This window comes from Cicer arietinum, chromosome 4 (assembly GCF_000331145.2).
Source record: "Cicer arietinum cultivar CDC Frontier isolate Library 1 chromosome 4, Cicar.CDCFrontier_v2.0, whole genome shotgun sequence".
Lineage (NCBI taxonomy): Eukaryota > Viridiplantae > Streptophyta > Magnoliopsida > Fabales > Fabaceae > Cicer > Cicer arietinum.
The window spans coordinates 13942679-13958528 of record NC_021163.2 but is presented as its reverse complement, the minus strand read 5'-3'; the positions used below and the strand labels follow the sequence as shown (position 1 = coordinate 13958528).

The 15850-nt window shown below is 29.4% G+C and overlaps 2 protein-coding genes across 2 annotated transcripts; both read left to right on the top strand.

Moving 5' to 3' along the window:
* The first annotated feature begins 3175 nt into the window (after positions 1-3175).
* Positions 3176-6547, top strand: LOC101507394 (chaperone protein dnaJ 50). Its single transcript, XM_004496720.4, has 10 exons — positions 3176-3530; positions 3618-3680; positions 3783-3849; positions 4065-4124; positions 4257-4307; positions 4436-4516; positions 5094-5206; positions 5410-5533; positions 5700-5826; positions 6077-6547. Exons 1-10 carry the CDS (start codon positions 3397-3399, stop codon positions 6178-6180), a joined length of 924 nt encoding a protein of 307 aa, XP_004496777.1. The 5' UTR covers positions 3176-3396; the 3' UTR covers positions 6181-6547.
* Positions 6548-6694: 147 nt separating this feature from the next.
* Positions 6695-13463, top strand: LOC101509069 (polyubiquitin-like). Its single transcript, XM_073367248.1, has 3 exons — positions 6695-8559; positions 12372-12794; positions 12943-13463. The coding sequence occupies exons 1-3, from the start codon at positions 7776-7778 to the stop codon at positions 13332-13334; spliced, it is 1599 nt and encodes a 532-aa protein (XP_073223349.1). The 5' UTR covers positions 6695-7775; the 3' UTR covers positions 13335-13463.
* The last annotated feature ends 2387 nt before the right edge of the window (positions 13464-15850 follow it).

Genomic DNA, 15850 nt, shown 5'->3' with positions numbered 1-15850 from the left:
TATTTTAATCTCTTAAATTATAAATTTTATGGTTTGTAAAAATAATTAATTTCTTTTTAGTCTTTAAATTTATAAATGTTAAATATTATGATTTTTCTAAATACAGAAAATAGACAAGTTGGTTCTTTTAATTCATAAACACTAGACAATTTGGTTCTATCTATCATGGTTTAGTGTTTTTAAGTTATAAGACCAATGTGTCACTCATGCGTTTGTAATTATACCAAAATATTTAATGTTTGTAATTTAATTGATTAAAATAAAAATAAAATATTTAAAAAAGTGTTTAATGTTATAACTTATGAAACTAAAATTGAAAGAAAAATACTTAAAAGGACTATAAGTGAAATCTAAAAATAAATAAAATAATCAAAAGTATAGTTTAGCCTACAATTAAATTTTCGACAATAATATATATACCTACAATTTTCATATACTCAATTAATACCTTGTTTTTTATATTTCTTTTTCTATCACATCATTAATCTATTACATAATTATCTATTAGAAAATTCCATCAATATTTTTTTTTAAGATTTTCAAGTATACTTACACAAACAATTCAATTAAAATCCGCCAATATATTTTTTTAGATTTTCAAGTATCCTTATGCAAACAACTCAATTAAAGTCCTAAAATTGTCGTCTTTAAGCCCTATCAATAGTTTGATTCAGTTTTTAAAAATCTTTTTCAAATCAAATTCAGTACAGTTCTGAGTCAGTTTGAAACTGGTTTATAAATATAAACGAGATTAATATTTTGAACAAATTTTTAGTTAAAATATATTTCGAACTAGTTCTTTAGGAAAAAAATTTTGAAATTCTTTTGAAAAGAAAATATCGTTTTTTTTTTTTATAAATATAACAGTAACAAGTTTTCCGATAAAAAAAAATCTTCGAGATAGAAAGTTTCGATTTATTTTTCAAAAAAAATTCAAAAGTCTTTTGACAAAAAAATTTCAAATTTTTTTATAATTTTTTCGTGAAATTTTTTTTATACTTTTTTTGAAAAAGATACATATAAAAAATTTCTCAATAGAAAAAGTTTTGATTTTTCTGAAAAAAAATTTTGAAGAAAAAAATGATTTAAAATATTTTTAGATTTTTTTGAAAAAAAATGTTTCGATGTTTTTTATTGAGAAAAATAAATTTAAAAATTTTCTAAGAAAAAAACTTTAATTGAGATTAAAAAGTTTTAAAATTGTTAAGCTGATTTTTGAATTAAATTTTATAAACTAAATTATTTTAAATATATAGTTCAATTTATATTTCATTTAATTTTTTTAATATAATGCAATTCAATTAATCATATTTTTGCAAATCTCTAGACTCAACTTCCTCTCATCTCCATGAGAGCATAGATCTCTTTCGTCTAAACAAAATTTGTTTTAATAATCAATAAAATATTAATCCCAAATGGAAAAAAATTAATTTGTCTCTTTTGTTTATCATCGTGAATCAAATAAGCAAAAACAAACAACCATCAACATATTCTTATTCATACAATTAGTCACAATTGGGGAAAAAAATATAGTAAAATATATTTTATTTTTTAACATTGATAAGCTTTCTCAGTTTTAATTCTCACCCCCTATCTAAGAACGCTGTAATTTAGAAATTATAGAAAAGGAAGGAATTGGTTTCCTCAAGATCATCATCATTGGGTCACAGTTCCAATATAATGGCAATGGATAAAAGAGTCCTCTAAATAAAAAAGTTCTTGTTGCCGTGGTTTATTTTTCTTTTGCAGATGGAGTGTGATCACTAATCACTTCTCCTATTTAGGAATCGGGAATAGATATTTTGGAAAGAAGGAACAAAGAATTAGGAGAATAAGGATATTAGGAGAACAAAGATATTGTATTTTTCTAGGAATTAGGATTTCAGATTTCAGTTAAAGTGAAAAAAAGAGGTTTAGGAATTTCAAAATGTTTCGTACGAGTGGATTTCATATGGAGAAATCACTCTATTGCTTAATCCGACACCTCACCGTAATTAAAGAAATACGACATTCAATCCAACACCTCGCTGTATTTAAAGAAATATCGTATTGGTCATTCGTCACTACCAAATAAACACTACAAGTACAACCATTCACCTCTTCAAACAGAAAATTTTATTTTATAAAACTACTTATTTTAACTATTAATAAGATATTCATTGTTATCAATACAAAATATAATATTGTTTTTGAAGCCGTATACATAATAATAATTAAATAATTATATAAAAAAATATTATTAAAATTTGTAAATAATATTTATTTTAAATTAATTTTTTATTAATATGACACTAAATATAAAACGGAGAAAATAATATTAATGGACTAAAGTGTTGAACCATATCTTGTAGATTAAATCCATTATCACAATTAAAGTTAAAGGACTAAGTAAAATTTCTCTTTCAAATTAGTATATGTATTTATTATTTTTTCAAACATGTCTTTTATTGCTACTATTAATTTATTTTGAAAAATAAAAAGTCAAAGTTTAACAAATCATATTCATTGTGTTTAAGGAACGTCTATAAATAAAATAAAATGGGACAATAGATATATTAAAGTCACCGTTTATACTCAATTAACAAATATTAATATTATTAAGTTGGATACTAGATTTTAAATTCAAACCGAACTTTGTAATTATTTACGAATTTTTTTATCACTTCATCTTGAAAAAAAAAATCATTACCTATTTTTTTTAATATATGTGAGAAAAAATAAAACATATTTACAAAAACAAAAATAAATAAATAAATAAATATTTATAAATTACTGGTAAAATAATTTTTAATAAATCAAATTACTCCATAAGTTTCTTTCTAATTTTCATTTTTTAACATTTGACATATATCAAAACAACTAATAAAATTGACTACTCTTTCTATAATATCTTTAACAATTTATTATTTTATCTTATATTTTATTTTTATTTGTAATAAATAATTAAAAACATTATTGATAAATCGGAACTAAATGTGTATCTTTTGAGAATTTTCAACATAAAATTTCAAATACTTATTCTTTTATTTTTATTTTAATAAAGTTAATTCACACAAATTTGTTAATATTATTTAAAGCTTAACATAAAAATCTAAAGAATAAATGTAAAATAAAATAATATACATACAGAGAGGAAAATAAATGTTAACTAATTAATTAATTAGAAGACCATGTGAAAACCGAAAACTTGTCTGGAAGGAAAAGGGAAAAGAAAAAAAAAATCGAAAACAGTAATATACGATTTGCGTAATGCATAGTAGTGCAATTCAAGTCGGATCTCGGAGCATTGAAAACCCGAATTAGATTGGAGTTGTCGTTATAGAGAGCAATTTCTATTCGGTGTTTGGGTCAAACTACAAAAATCACACCGAATTCCGGCGAATCACATTCATCAAAATGGATCCGCCGCCGGCACCAATCCGGTGGCGCGCGACCGCAATCCCAATCCTTGCGGTGGTTCTCATTTTATCAACCATTTCTCCTTCTCTTGCAATCTACTGCGACGAAGACGATTGCTATGATCTTCTTGGGTTAGCTAACCTAACCCAACCTTCCATATATTTTTCAATCAATTATTTTTCAAGTTTGTTGATTTGTTTTTCAATTTTCATTTGCAGGGTTTCTCAGAGCGCTAATTCCTCCGAAATAAAAAAAGCTTACTACAAACTCTCCTTGAAACAGTACCTCTCTCTCTCTCTCTCTTAGCTCGTCTTTACTGTCTCTCTAAAATTTGGCGTTCCTTCAATTGATTTATTTTTATTTTTTGTTTTCTCTTAAATCAGTCATCCAGATAAAAATCCTGATCCAGAATCGCGAAAGATTTTTGTTAAAATTGCCAATGCTTACGAGGTGATTTGGTTATTCTTGTAGTGTCAGTTTTTTGTCTTTCAATGATTTTGGATAAACCAGTATATATTGTATGTTGTACATTTGGAAGTAGGAGTGAGTTTTTGTTGAAATTGAATATTTTGCAATGTGAAGCTAAATGAAAAGTAACTAAATTGCACTATATTTTGGTGAGAAAATGATGTGTTGTGAATGATGGAATTATAACTTATTTACAGATTTTGAAGGATGAGACTACACGAGAAAAATACGATTATGCAATTGAGCATCCGGAGGAGGTATTTAGATTTTCTTATGGATAAGTTTGGTGTCTTTTTAAAGTTGGGGTCAATAAATGTGATTTGCTTACCCCCTATTCTTTTAATGTTCATTCATTAAAGTGGAATTGAGTTGTCTTATATTGATCCCAGGTGTTTTATAATACTGCACAATACTATCGAGCGTACTATGGTCACAAGACGGTGAGATTTGCTCCATTTCCATTGCTGACAATTGATATATTTTGGTTGTTATGTTAACTTGAAATGTTGATTGATTGGATACTTTTTACCCTTGAATCTGATTTTGTTAGTACTTTTATACTTGCTAGGATACTCGTGCTGTATTGGTTGGCCTTCTTCTTATTCTTTCTGGTTTCCAATATCTAAATCAAACGACAAGGTATAATCAGGTACTGTGATATGTTAAATATCATTTGATATTTTATAAGACCTGATGTGAAATGATGCTATGGATATTTAACTGCTTATACAATATATTCGTCTCCATGCTCTAATTGACTAGCTGATGACTGAAGAGATGTACTTACGGGGTTAAATATTGTATTCAGCCTACGTATGCATAGTAGTGTGACACAATATTGTAAGAAGTTTTTACTTTGTACAAACCATTTCATTTGCATTTGTGGCGTAGCCGTAAAACCAAATTGTCTGTTTGTGGAACATAAATTGGCACGGAAGCTAGGTCTTGAAGTTGAGGGTTGCCACAACCCAAGTTTCTCGGTCAAAATTTTCCATACCATACATGTCCGACGAGTTCAGGTGTCGTTTTCAGCTAAAATGTTTCAAAATCCCTATAGTCTTGTATGCAAGCTAAAGGCATGAAGTAGGTTAGGCCTTTGCAATGTGCCGACTTTCAAAGATATGTACAATCAAATTGTGCAAATTGCTCTATTTGTTATTTATGAAATGTTTACAGAAGATTAAAACAGCCAGATTCATTGCTATGTCTTTTTTGTGTTAATTAAGGCTGTGGCCATGGTGAAGAAGACACCTGCTTATAAAAATAGATTAAAGGCGTTGGAGCTTGAGCGCAGTGGTGGGGTTACAAATAAGAAGAAGAGCCAAAAGAATAGGGACAGGTATGGTGTCATTCCCATTCTGTACAGTCCTTGTATGTGATTTCCTATATTTACTAGCCTGTTCAATTTGGTTGTCCACCTTTCAAACTTTCATTTCCTCTGTTAAATCAGTTTGTCTTTGGTTCATAAGATTTGGGTTCTTTGACTGTGATTTCTGTACTTTTGATACGCATCGGCACAATGTGAATGACCTTTATTTACAGAAAAGTGGAGGAAGATGAAGACCTCAGCAAAGAACTTGATCTTCAGATAACAGGAACCGAAAGGCCCTCCATATGGAAACTTGTTGGTGTCCGCTTTATTCTTTTACCTTATACTTTAGGAAAGGTTAGTGCTAAAATCTTCTAATTGCAAACTGCATTCATATACTTAGAGTCTCTTATTACTCATTACTTACTACTCTAATTGGAAACTGCAATCATATTTAGTGCTGAACTGTGAAAATTAATATTGTTTCTTGTGTAACTATTGATTAATTATGTCCTCCATGCAGCTGCTGTTATGGTCTGGCTTTTGGTTTTGGACATACAAGGTGAAAAAGTGCCCTTATTCTTGGGATGATGCTTCTTATCTGACACAAAGGTCCCTTGGTTTTCCAGATGATAGATGGAGAAGTATAGGTGACTACAATTTCTCTACGATGAGCCTTCTTCTTTAGGCACTATGATAGTAGCAGAATTTGTGTTCCAAAGTTGAACCATCCTGTTTTTTTTTTTTTTTTTTTTTTTTTTTTTTTTTTTTTTTTGTTTTTTTTTTTTTTTTTTTTTTTTTTTTTTTCTGGATTCTACATGCTTAATCTAATCTACTAGCATATCTCTTGAGGGTTCTGAACCTATTGATTTTTACTGATTCGGTGCTTGTTATTGATAGACGAAGCAACAAAGGAAGATCTTGTGCTTAGATGCTTATGGGAAAAATCAAATATGGAGAGCTACATAACAGAGATGCGGAAAGAATCAAAGCGCAGAAGATAGCTGCTTCAGTTGCTTCATCTGCTGCTTTCGAAGTGCAAAATTTTGTTTTACTATTGAAAGTGAACTGACTTACAACGCGATAGTTAAAATTATAATATTGCAAATTAATTTATTTTGAGTAGCTTTATTAATATTTTAGGGGGAGAGCAAAATCATTCTCGTCAACCACAAAACCGTAGATTTATAAACATATTGTACTAAGTTCCCACATGAAATTTAAATAGGATGCTCTTTGAGAGTCTGTAAACTGACACCAGAGAAAATTGGTTTAGCTATTGCTACATTCTTTCAATGAAGTGGGTACTTAGCCTCAGCCTTGCAGCAATTGCATGTTTGGCAGTGGTTTCGTGCACCTGTTGTTCAATAATTATGAGGAATTTTATTAGAAAGCGGCATGTTGTAGTAGAGTTATGACTTGTGTGTAAAATATAGGTGAAATAGCTCTGCTTTTCATTCGTTTTATACTGTCATGTTTCATGCTGCTTTTTGAGACGATGATAATATTCTTTTCGTTTCACAATGTTTTATAACTCAATATTGGGAATGTTAGAGTCTGTCTTAATATGAAGAGCAGTTTCTGGTTTCTTTGATCATATGATTTCTTATACTTGGAGAATTTCTAGTCAAATACATTGTGCACTTCAATCCTGTGATTAAACTTATATATTTTAGATCATATGGCTATTGCGCACAAGTCAGTAGATCTCACACAATACACAATAATTTTTCAAATCTCCTTCGTCATACACGCCCACCTCTAACCACAACCATGACGATTTCTGGTGTTTTCCTCACCATCAAAACCGTGCCTTTAGCCCCATCAACCTCAGTAGCTAAACCCACAAAGTACTGCTCCTTCACCCAACACAAACGCTTTATGGGAAGGTGTTGCCTTTCTTTCACTATAGCCATCGTTTTCAACTACAACGTCGTGTGAAGGAGAATTCGAAGAGAAGGGAAATATCCTAAGTAGAGGGTTCATCATTATATCCATGCACCTGATCACTCTACCAGAGTTAGGAGTTATTTTCCTAAGTACCACTATAGATGTGGATTTTTCTGTACCAGAGCAGTTTCATGTATTCTATTTGCTAGTATGTTTATATGCAGATGTCCCTAGTTTTGGCGCTTGGGATCCACAATCTAGCAAGAAAATACGTGTGCGATCATTTTTTTGGAGAAGACTAATAGCATTCCTATTTCCTAGTTCGCATGATTAGGTAAATTAATTTTTGAAATGCTTTAAGAAGCTTCTTCAAGTAAAACATGTTTGTCCTTATTTATTGATGTAACATTATTACATGGTTTATATACACATACCCGATACAATACATGAGTTAGCTAACTACAACTTAACTTGCTAACTGCCATAACTAACATAACCGCCTAACTGAAATCTTATTGAATTTTATATTCAACAGATTATTTGTTATTAATCCATTAAAAACAATTTTAACAAAATTAACTAACTTTGTAACTAACTTCCCCAATTGATAGGGAATTAGTTGAAGTGTGGTAATGACTATATATAAAGATGCAAGAGTAGTGAATGTTGTAACTTTATCATTGAAATTTGTTTGTATTAAGAATTTAAGATGATTGTGACTATACTGAGAGATTTTGAAGAGTTTTACTCTTATTTCGACATTGAAGTGAATGACAATGACTCATTCTTGAATGTAAAACAAAAGATACAAAAGCACCGTGGCATTCCCATTTCAAAGCAAACACTCTTCTTCAATGGCCAAATTCTACAAGACGAAGATATCGTCGTCCAAAGCGCTCTCGTTAACCACTCTTGCATAACGTTAGAAGTCGCTCCGCCAAATGCAATCACTCTCCAATTGAAATTGCCGTTTTCTTCCAACGTTTTTCCTTTAGAAATGAAACCTGACGACACCGTTTTGCAGCTGAAGGACAAGGTGTTTGTCTTTTCGGAATCTTGGTGGCGTTCTGTAGTTGAGGTAAAAACAGGATTGTTACGAACGGAATTGAATTTAACAACTGCATCGGATACTAACTATCCTTTACTTGATAATTTTCTGTCACTGAAAGAAAGTGGAATTTCGAATGATTCAGTTATTTATGGGGTAATTGATATAACAATTTTACAACAAGGTGATGGCGACGGTGAGAAATTGATGGTGACGGTGATTCCGACGAGCAAGAAAGGAAGAGTTAAAATAAATGTTGAAGTAAAGGGTTGTGATAATGTTGGTGAGTTGAGGAAGAGACTTGATGAGTTTGATAACAGAGTTCTTTTACTTCCTGAAGATAGGAATTATTTGTTCGTTTACAATGAGAATCTTATGAGTGAGTTTCAGTCATTTAATTGGCATAATGTAAAAGATGGCGATGATATTGATCTCTTTGATCATTAATAATCTTTTACTTCACTCATTGTAATGCTCCGAGGTTTTAATTCAATATTAATTGAACGCTTATGTTATCTTTTATTCTTGTTCTTGTATTAATTGATTCATGATACAATAATGCGTTGGACTTATTGTCAGCTTAATTACTACTACATTTTAACTAATCAAACTAAGTGATCACATAACTGCCATGCTCAATAACAGTTTAAGTGTTTCATAATAATATCCTTTGTACAGCAATTTTAGCTAATTAAAAATGCAGTTTAATTACTATGATTTACTTTTGCATTTATACTTTTAATTTCTAACGAAATAGATATTTCTTTTGTTTGAGAAAACCATTGCTCTTTAGAAATTAATTTGGTATATTTTGTTGAAATTGCATAGGACAAAAATTAATTTAATGTTATAAATAAGATTTTTGTTATGATTGACACTATGTAAATGAGATGAGAAAAGACGTGGATATTTGTGTCATCTGCATCAAAAATTACAATAATGAAATACGTTTTTCTACACTAAATCGTGTATTTCCATAAAAATAAATATTGATTGTCATTGGTGAAATTTTTATTGTTCTTTTGCAAAAAGTCCAAGCCGTATATTCCCATAAAAGAGGTAAATTATAGGAGATGCTTGTAATCGATTGTAATGGTGAAGGTAAAATGAAATGAATACATATATTGCTTTTATTATTTTAATTATAATTATTTTATTAAATATTATCATGGCAAATGATAATTTGTGAACACATGACATATTTCATGGTGAGGGAGGCATTGAAAATAATTTGTTAGAAATGTAATTAATGTAAACTTCATTTTATTTATAGATAAGATAAATATCCAAAATTATAATTAAATAAAAAGTTATTATAACTAATCTAAAGTAGATACACTTAAATTTAGATAATGTTGATAGACTTTAAAGTATCTCCAATCTGTTTATATAAGATGAAAGAAACAAAAACTTCCGTAAAAAAATTGATAAAAATATGTAGATAAACAAATATGATATTTGTGAGGTTCACATACATTTAAATAAAAAATAATTGAAATTAAATAATAAAAAGAAGAGCAACGTATAAAACGAAAGAGAAAAAAAATGTAATTTTAAAAGGTTAGTTACATGTATTATTTATTAATTATAAATTGTATTAAATGTGCAAGTAAATTTGGAAGTTTTGTAATGTTATTAGAAATTTTGTAAGATTCATTTTTTGAAAAGAAGGGGATTTTGTAGGATTATTTGTTATAAATATAATAAACTGACATGTGTAATTCCATCTGAACATAAACATATGGTTATTTAGTGCAAAATATATAATCAACGTAAATTTCATTAGAATTTTTTATAATATAGATATAGATTTTTTTCTCTATTTTCTTATCACATTCATCAATATATAATATATTATATATATCATATAATTTTATTTACTCTCTTGAAATCATTACATTTTCTTTTCCTTAAAAGTGTGTAGATTAAATTATACTTCCAAATTCTCTGGAATGATTCTAAAATGACACTCCTTTATTTTAATAAGCAAATATACATTCTCTTAAATATAATTACAACTAAAAAATATATTTAAATTTTGATAATTATTATAAACAACATGTAACTACTTTTGAATTATTATTCCTAATATATTATTTATTTATTTTTAAATATTTAATATCGATAGTTAAATGTTTGATTTTATGAATAAATAATTTGATAAACAAGTTAAATATTATTTTGACCATTTTATTTTTACAATTCACGTAATTGATTCATATATTTAAAAATTAATATTTTTATCTCTCTTTCAAAATTTTAAATTAAAAAAAAAAAGATAATTAAACATAATTTAAATAATATGATATATACATTTAATGATATAAAAATATCTAAATATATTAGTTATTTATATATATATTATAAATTAAAAAATAAAAAATATATCACATCATATTTTTTAAATAAAAAAATATTAAAATTATTAAGTTTTTAAAATGAAGATTTGAATTAACATTATGATATGTGCTGGTTCATAAGGAGAAGGAAATGATGATGATGATAACGATGGGTATTGATTTTTTGTTTCATGGGTTTTGAGATTTTTTGTGTTTGATGAAACAAACAATAATATCATGAAGGTGTTTGATGTTTTCTAGAATAATTTGATGTTTTTATTATTTAATTATTTAACAATAAAAGTATAATTATTATAAATTTATAATAATATAATAAAAATTAGAGGTTGGCGTGTGCTATTTGTTTTCATCTCACAAGTGACACATAACTATCTTATCATTAATAAAATGGCCACGTCATTGAAATGACAAAAAAATAGTATTACATATAAAATAGAAGATGACAAATTTAAACTTGAAGAAGGGGACCAAAAATTAAATTTAGATAAAATAAAAGACTGAGTCTTTAATTTATACATACTTTCAATGAAAATAATATTTATATTTTTAATTTTATTTTATTATAATTACTTCAAAAATCTTTCACATAATTATCATAATTTATAGATGATGTAAAATATTTTATACTGACTGTGTATATAAAAATTAAACTCGTTGAAGTTATTCATTCACTTATTTTCATTCATTTATTATAATGGTTTATAGTCATTTCATTAACTTCTTTTCTTTCATACATTATAATGGTTTAGAGTCATTTTTTTTAGGAATTACTTATCCAAATTATTTGTACACCAATTTTATTTTTTGGTCTCATATTTTACTTTTATCTTTGATTTTATTGTTTGAGTTAGAGATTGATTTGTACTCAAATACAAATCATTCATTTTGTATTTTGAGTAAAAGTTTAAAGATACTATAGTCAAATTCATTATTCTCTCAATATTACATATTATTTGTCATTACATTATTGATTTGGTCATGTCAAAAATTACGTATAATCGATATGAACGAATATTATAAACTAATTTTTTCATGTTGATTAATAGGATTAAAGATGATGAATCTTAAATTATGATTGGTTGTTATGATTATAATTGTAGTTTGGTTACTTCTCATTTACTTATGTAATATTTATGTTTATCGCTAATATGTATTTGACTTTTATAGTCATCTAATTTTATCTCAAGATATAGACGAAAATATCACAATTCATGATCAATTTAATTATATTATTTTTATTTAAGTATTTAAATGTAACATATTTTCTGTAAAAAAATGTAAGTAATAATAGAAATAAAGTCTCCTATAACTAAATATAAATATCTTAAAGTTACTTTTTGAATTATCAAAAATATTAAAATAGTCCATGAATTTGTTCTGCATTCATCAATTTCGTTCCTCCTTCAATTTCAGATGTTACAGGTGATAAGCTGTGATGGTAACTGCTGACGTGGTAGACCAAATGGGTTTAAAATTATCCCCATGTATACAAAGATTAAATGGATATGAAATTCTTATGCAATAAATACTCAATACTTGATGCGAGCAGGGATTAATAGCTTGTGCAGGGGCATTGTGCTTAGGATAAAACTTTCATACCAATTTGGCTCATATATACGTGGAACTTATTTGAAACTCATTTGGACCGCCACATCATATCATTTGTTAACATTTCAAATCATCATGTATATACATCTAAAGTTATGGAGGATGAAATTGGCTAACGCAAAACAAACTTATGGACTAATCTGTAATTTTTAATAATTCTTTTTTTTAAATCAACCTATCATTCCAATCTATCACTCATAAACCCTAAACTGATAAATCCTTTTTCACTCAAATTTCTACACTCCTCAAACCAACCTATCATTCCAATCTGTTTACAAATAATTCATAGTTGCATATTTATATTTTTTAATTTTTGAGATGAATTTGACTTTCTTGATAGAGAGACAAAAGTGTGTGACTATTGAAGTGGGTTTCTTTGACTCATTTCTTGAAGTGAAAGAGAAGATAGAAAAGTATGAAAGCGTCCTCGTTTCAAAGCAAAAATTCATGTTCAATGGCAAACTTCTCAACGACAAAGACACCGTCATCAAAAGCAACCTTACTCAAAACTCCCTCATTCTAGTCAAAGTAGTCTATAACAAGAAAATTCCCAGATTCAACCTACGAGTTAGATTCCCCGGATACTGCTCACTCGCTTATGGTGTACAAGTTTATCTAGACGAAACCGTTTTTCAGTTGAAGAAGAGAATTCACAACAAATTCAATTTCATAAGAATGAACGATATGTTTTTGTTGTTTTCGACTTACGCAGGTGATAATAAATTTTATTTTTAAAATATTAATTATGTAGTACTGATATTCTTCGTGTGATACAACACTAAATAGTCAATTAATTTACTTTTCAAAATTATTTTACATTTACTACTATTTAAACTTGGATCTTTTCATTCTTTACAAAGGCAATCAAGTTTTGGATCATCAGTCGTTGCATCAACTTAGAGTTATAAGAAATTCATATGTTTACGTGTTTATCAAGAAACAAAAGAAAGCACCGGCGAGAGTACAAGTGTCGCCAGCATTTAGAGGCTGGGGGAGGCCAATGTTGAATCTGAAGGTGGTTCCACTGGCTAATAGGGGAAGAGGTACAATTGTGAAAGTTCGAATAGCGTCTAATGCTAAGGTGAGTGAATTGAAGAAGGCTATGGAATATCGCAAGAGTAATGTTCTTCCGAAACGTTGTTATCTTTTCATTCATAAACAGTATGTGATGTGGGAAGATGAGTCTTTTGAGTGGCATGAGGTTAATGATGGTGATACAATTGATCTCTTTGGACACGTTCAGGAGGATTAGGTAGTAACTGATGACAAAGTGGTAGTTAGTTAGTTAGTTAAGACTGCTGTTAATGTTTGTTAGTTACTTAAAATTGTATACTTGGGTGAGATTTCTATTTTCACTTGAAAAATATTTCAATATTGGCTTCGATTTATGACTAGTTATAATATGGTTTCATGATTATTAAAAAAATGATGTGAACTTACATTTGACAACAGTAAAATTGTCTGTGCATTCATGTATGTCTGGATGTGAAAAAATAAGATAACTTTTAATAAAAAGGCATACATACATATACCAAAGCATCATATATATCAGAAGCAAATGTCAGTTTGAAGCCGGTCCAAGTTTCCTTGCATCTTTGGGCTAAAAATGTACAATCCATGAATCCATATATCAAGAAAAGCAGAGTAAGGGTCTTCTCATAAGGCTATAGCCCAAATTGTAGTAGAGAAGCACATGCAGAAGGAATGTCCCAGTCAACATATATATCCTATGAAGCCTTACGCTGACACGAACACAAACATGCTGACACTGCTAATGTATAAATGTTTAAGACCCCGATATCGATACACATATTTATTAAATAAAATATGAATATTTATAAAAAGATTTAAATTTAATATCTTTAATTTTCTATTCGTAGCTATGGCACATCTTTAATCTTATATATTCATCTAAAATGTGTTTAAAGTTTGTCGAAACAAAACAAAAACATATTTTTATCGGTCGCTTGTCTGAGTTGATGGACATGTGTTATATCGGTGTCAGAGATTGACACGTATCAGACCATCGACATGCCTAATCCTAGAGGCGTCTTGTTCTTGAGAGTATATATGAAAGAGGATTGACAATAATTCTACTTCTTGAAAGAATCTTTGCTTGGGAGATATGTAATTTACTCTGATAAAGTATGGTATAAATAGTATCCTAAATTCCTAATACCACCCTACAATGGCTCTGTTCAAGACTTCAGGTAGTGGTATTGCCACTTTTCTAAAGCTGTGTGACAAGCTTTTGATGTAATTTTATAGCATAAAAATGAAATTGGACACAAAATATAATAGAAGAGGAGGCAACAAGCCTAGGCCACCATATCAATTAAATAGGCTAATGTTCCAAGAATTCTTCAATGCCATTTGATCCACAGAACACATGGACTATGTGCCTCACAAGTCGCAAGTCACAACTAGGTAGTTCACTCCACTGCTTGGGAAGCAATTGAAGGAGGCAGTAATCAATGAAATGATGAATATAATTTACCACTTATAAGATTAGTAACTACCTTTCCATTTGTAACTAACTCTCTATATATGGAAGCAACTGAATTATCAATTGTTAAATTCAAGATGCAGAACATTGTCAATCCCTTTAATTTATAAATATATGTTTCATTTTCACATCATGTGCTAGCTTATTAATATTTCCGTTGTTAAGTGATCAAATTAATATGGACTTGAATATCGTGACGGAGAGTGGGGATTCCTTCAAAATTGATGTTAGTTTCTTTGACTCATTCTTGGAAATCAAAGAAAAAGTACAAATACACCATGGAATTCCCATTTCGAAGCAATTACTCTTCCTCGATGGCCAACCCCTCCATGACAAAGACATCATCCTCCAAACCAACCTCACTAATGGCTCTTCTTCTGTTCACCTCCAACTCATCCCTGACCCACCCAAACCCATCAAAATCATACTCAAATTCCCCGGCACACTCACTCTTAATATAGAAATCAACCTCGACGACACCGTTTTACACCTCAAACAAAAGATTCATGAAATGTACACTTATGTACCAGTAGACGCATTATCGTTTCGGTTTCCAGCTTCCCGTGTTAACCCAGTTTTTGATAATCAGTTAATGCAAGAACACGGAGTTACAAACGATTCAACTGTTAACGTCTTAATAAAGAAGTTAAGTTATTATCAGAAACCACCGGCAAAAACGCCGGTCGCGGAATCTACTAACGGCGGTGGCTGCGACATTCCACAGAAAAAGAAAGCATCGCCAACAAATAAAAGAACCGGAGCCGGTGGTGATTGCCGCATTGCAAAGCAAAATAAATTACCAGCATCTAAAGAAATCACCGGCAACGTCACAGCGCCGTTACCGGAATATACTACCGGCAGTGGCTGCAGAGTTTTAAAGATAAAGCAAAACAAAGTACCGGCAACAACTGTGGTCACCGGCAACGATTCAATTTATTCCGGCACTTTCGCAGCTTCGGTACCGGAATCTACCAACGGCAGCGGTTGCGGCATTTTAAAGATAAAGCAAAAGAAAGCACTGGCAACAACGGAGATCACCGGCAACATTTCAATTGATTCAGGCAGAATCACATCACAGATACCGGAATCTACTAAAGGTGTTGTTTGCGACATTTCAAAGCTAAATGAAAAGAAACCACCTGCAAAACAAGATATGACCGGCAACGATTCAATTGATTCCGGCACGGCCACAGCACATGTACCGGAACGTACTAGCGGTGGTGGTGACAGCAAGTTAAAATCAGAGTTATTGAATTTAAAGG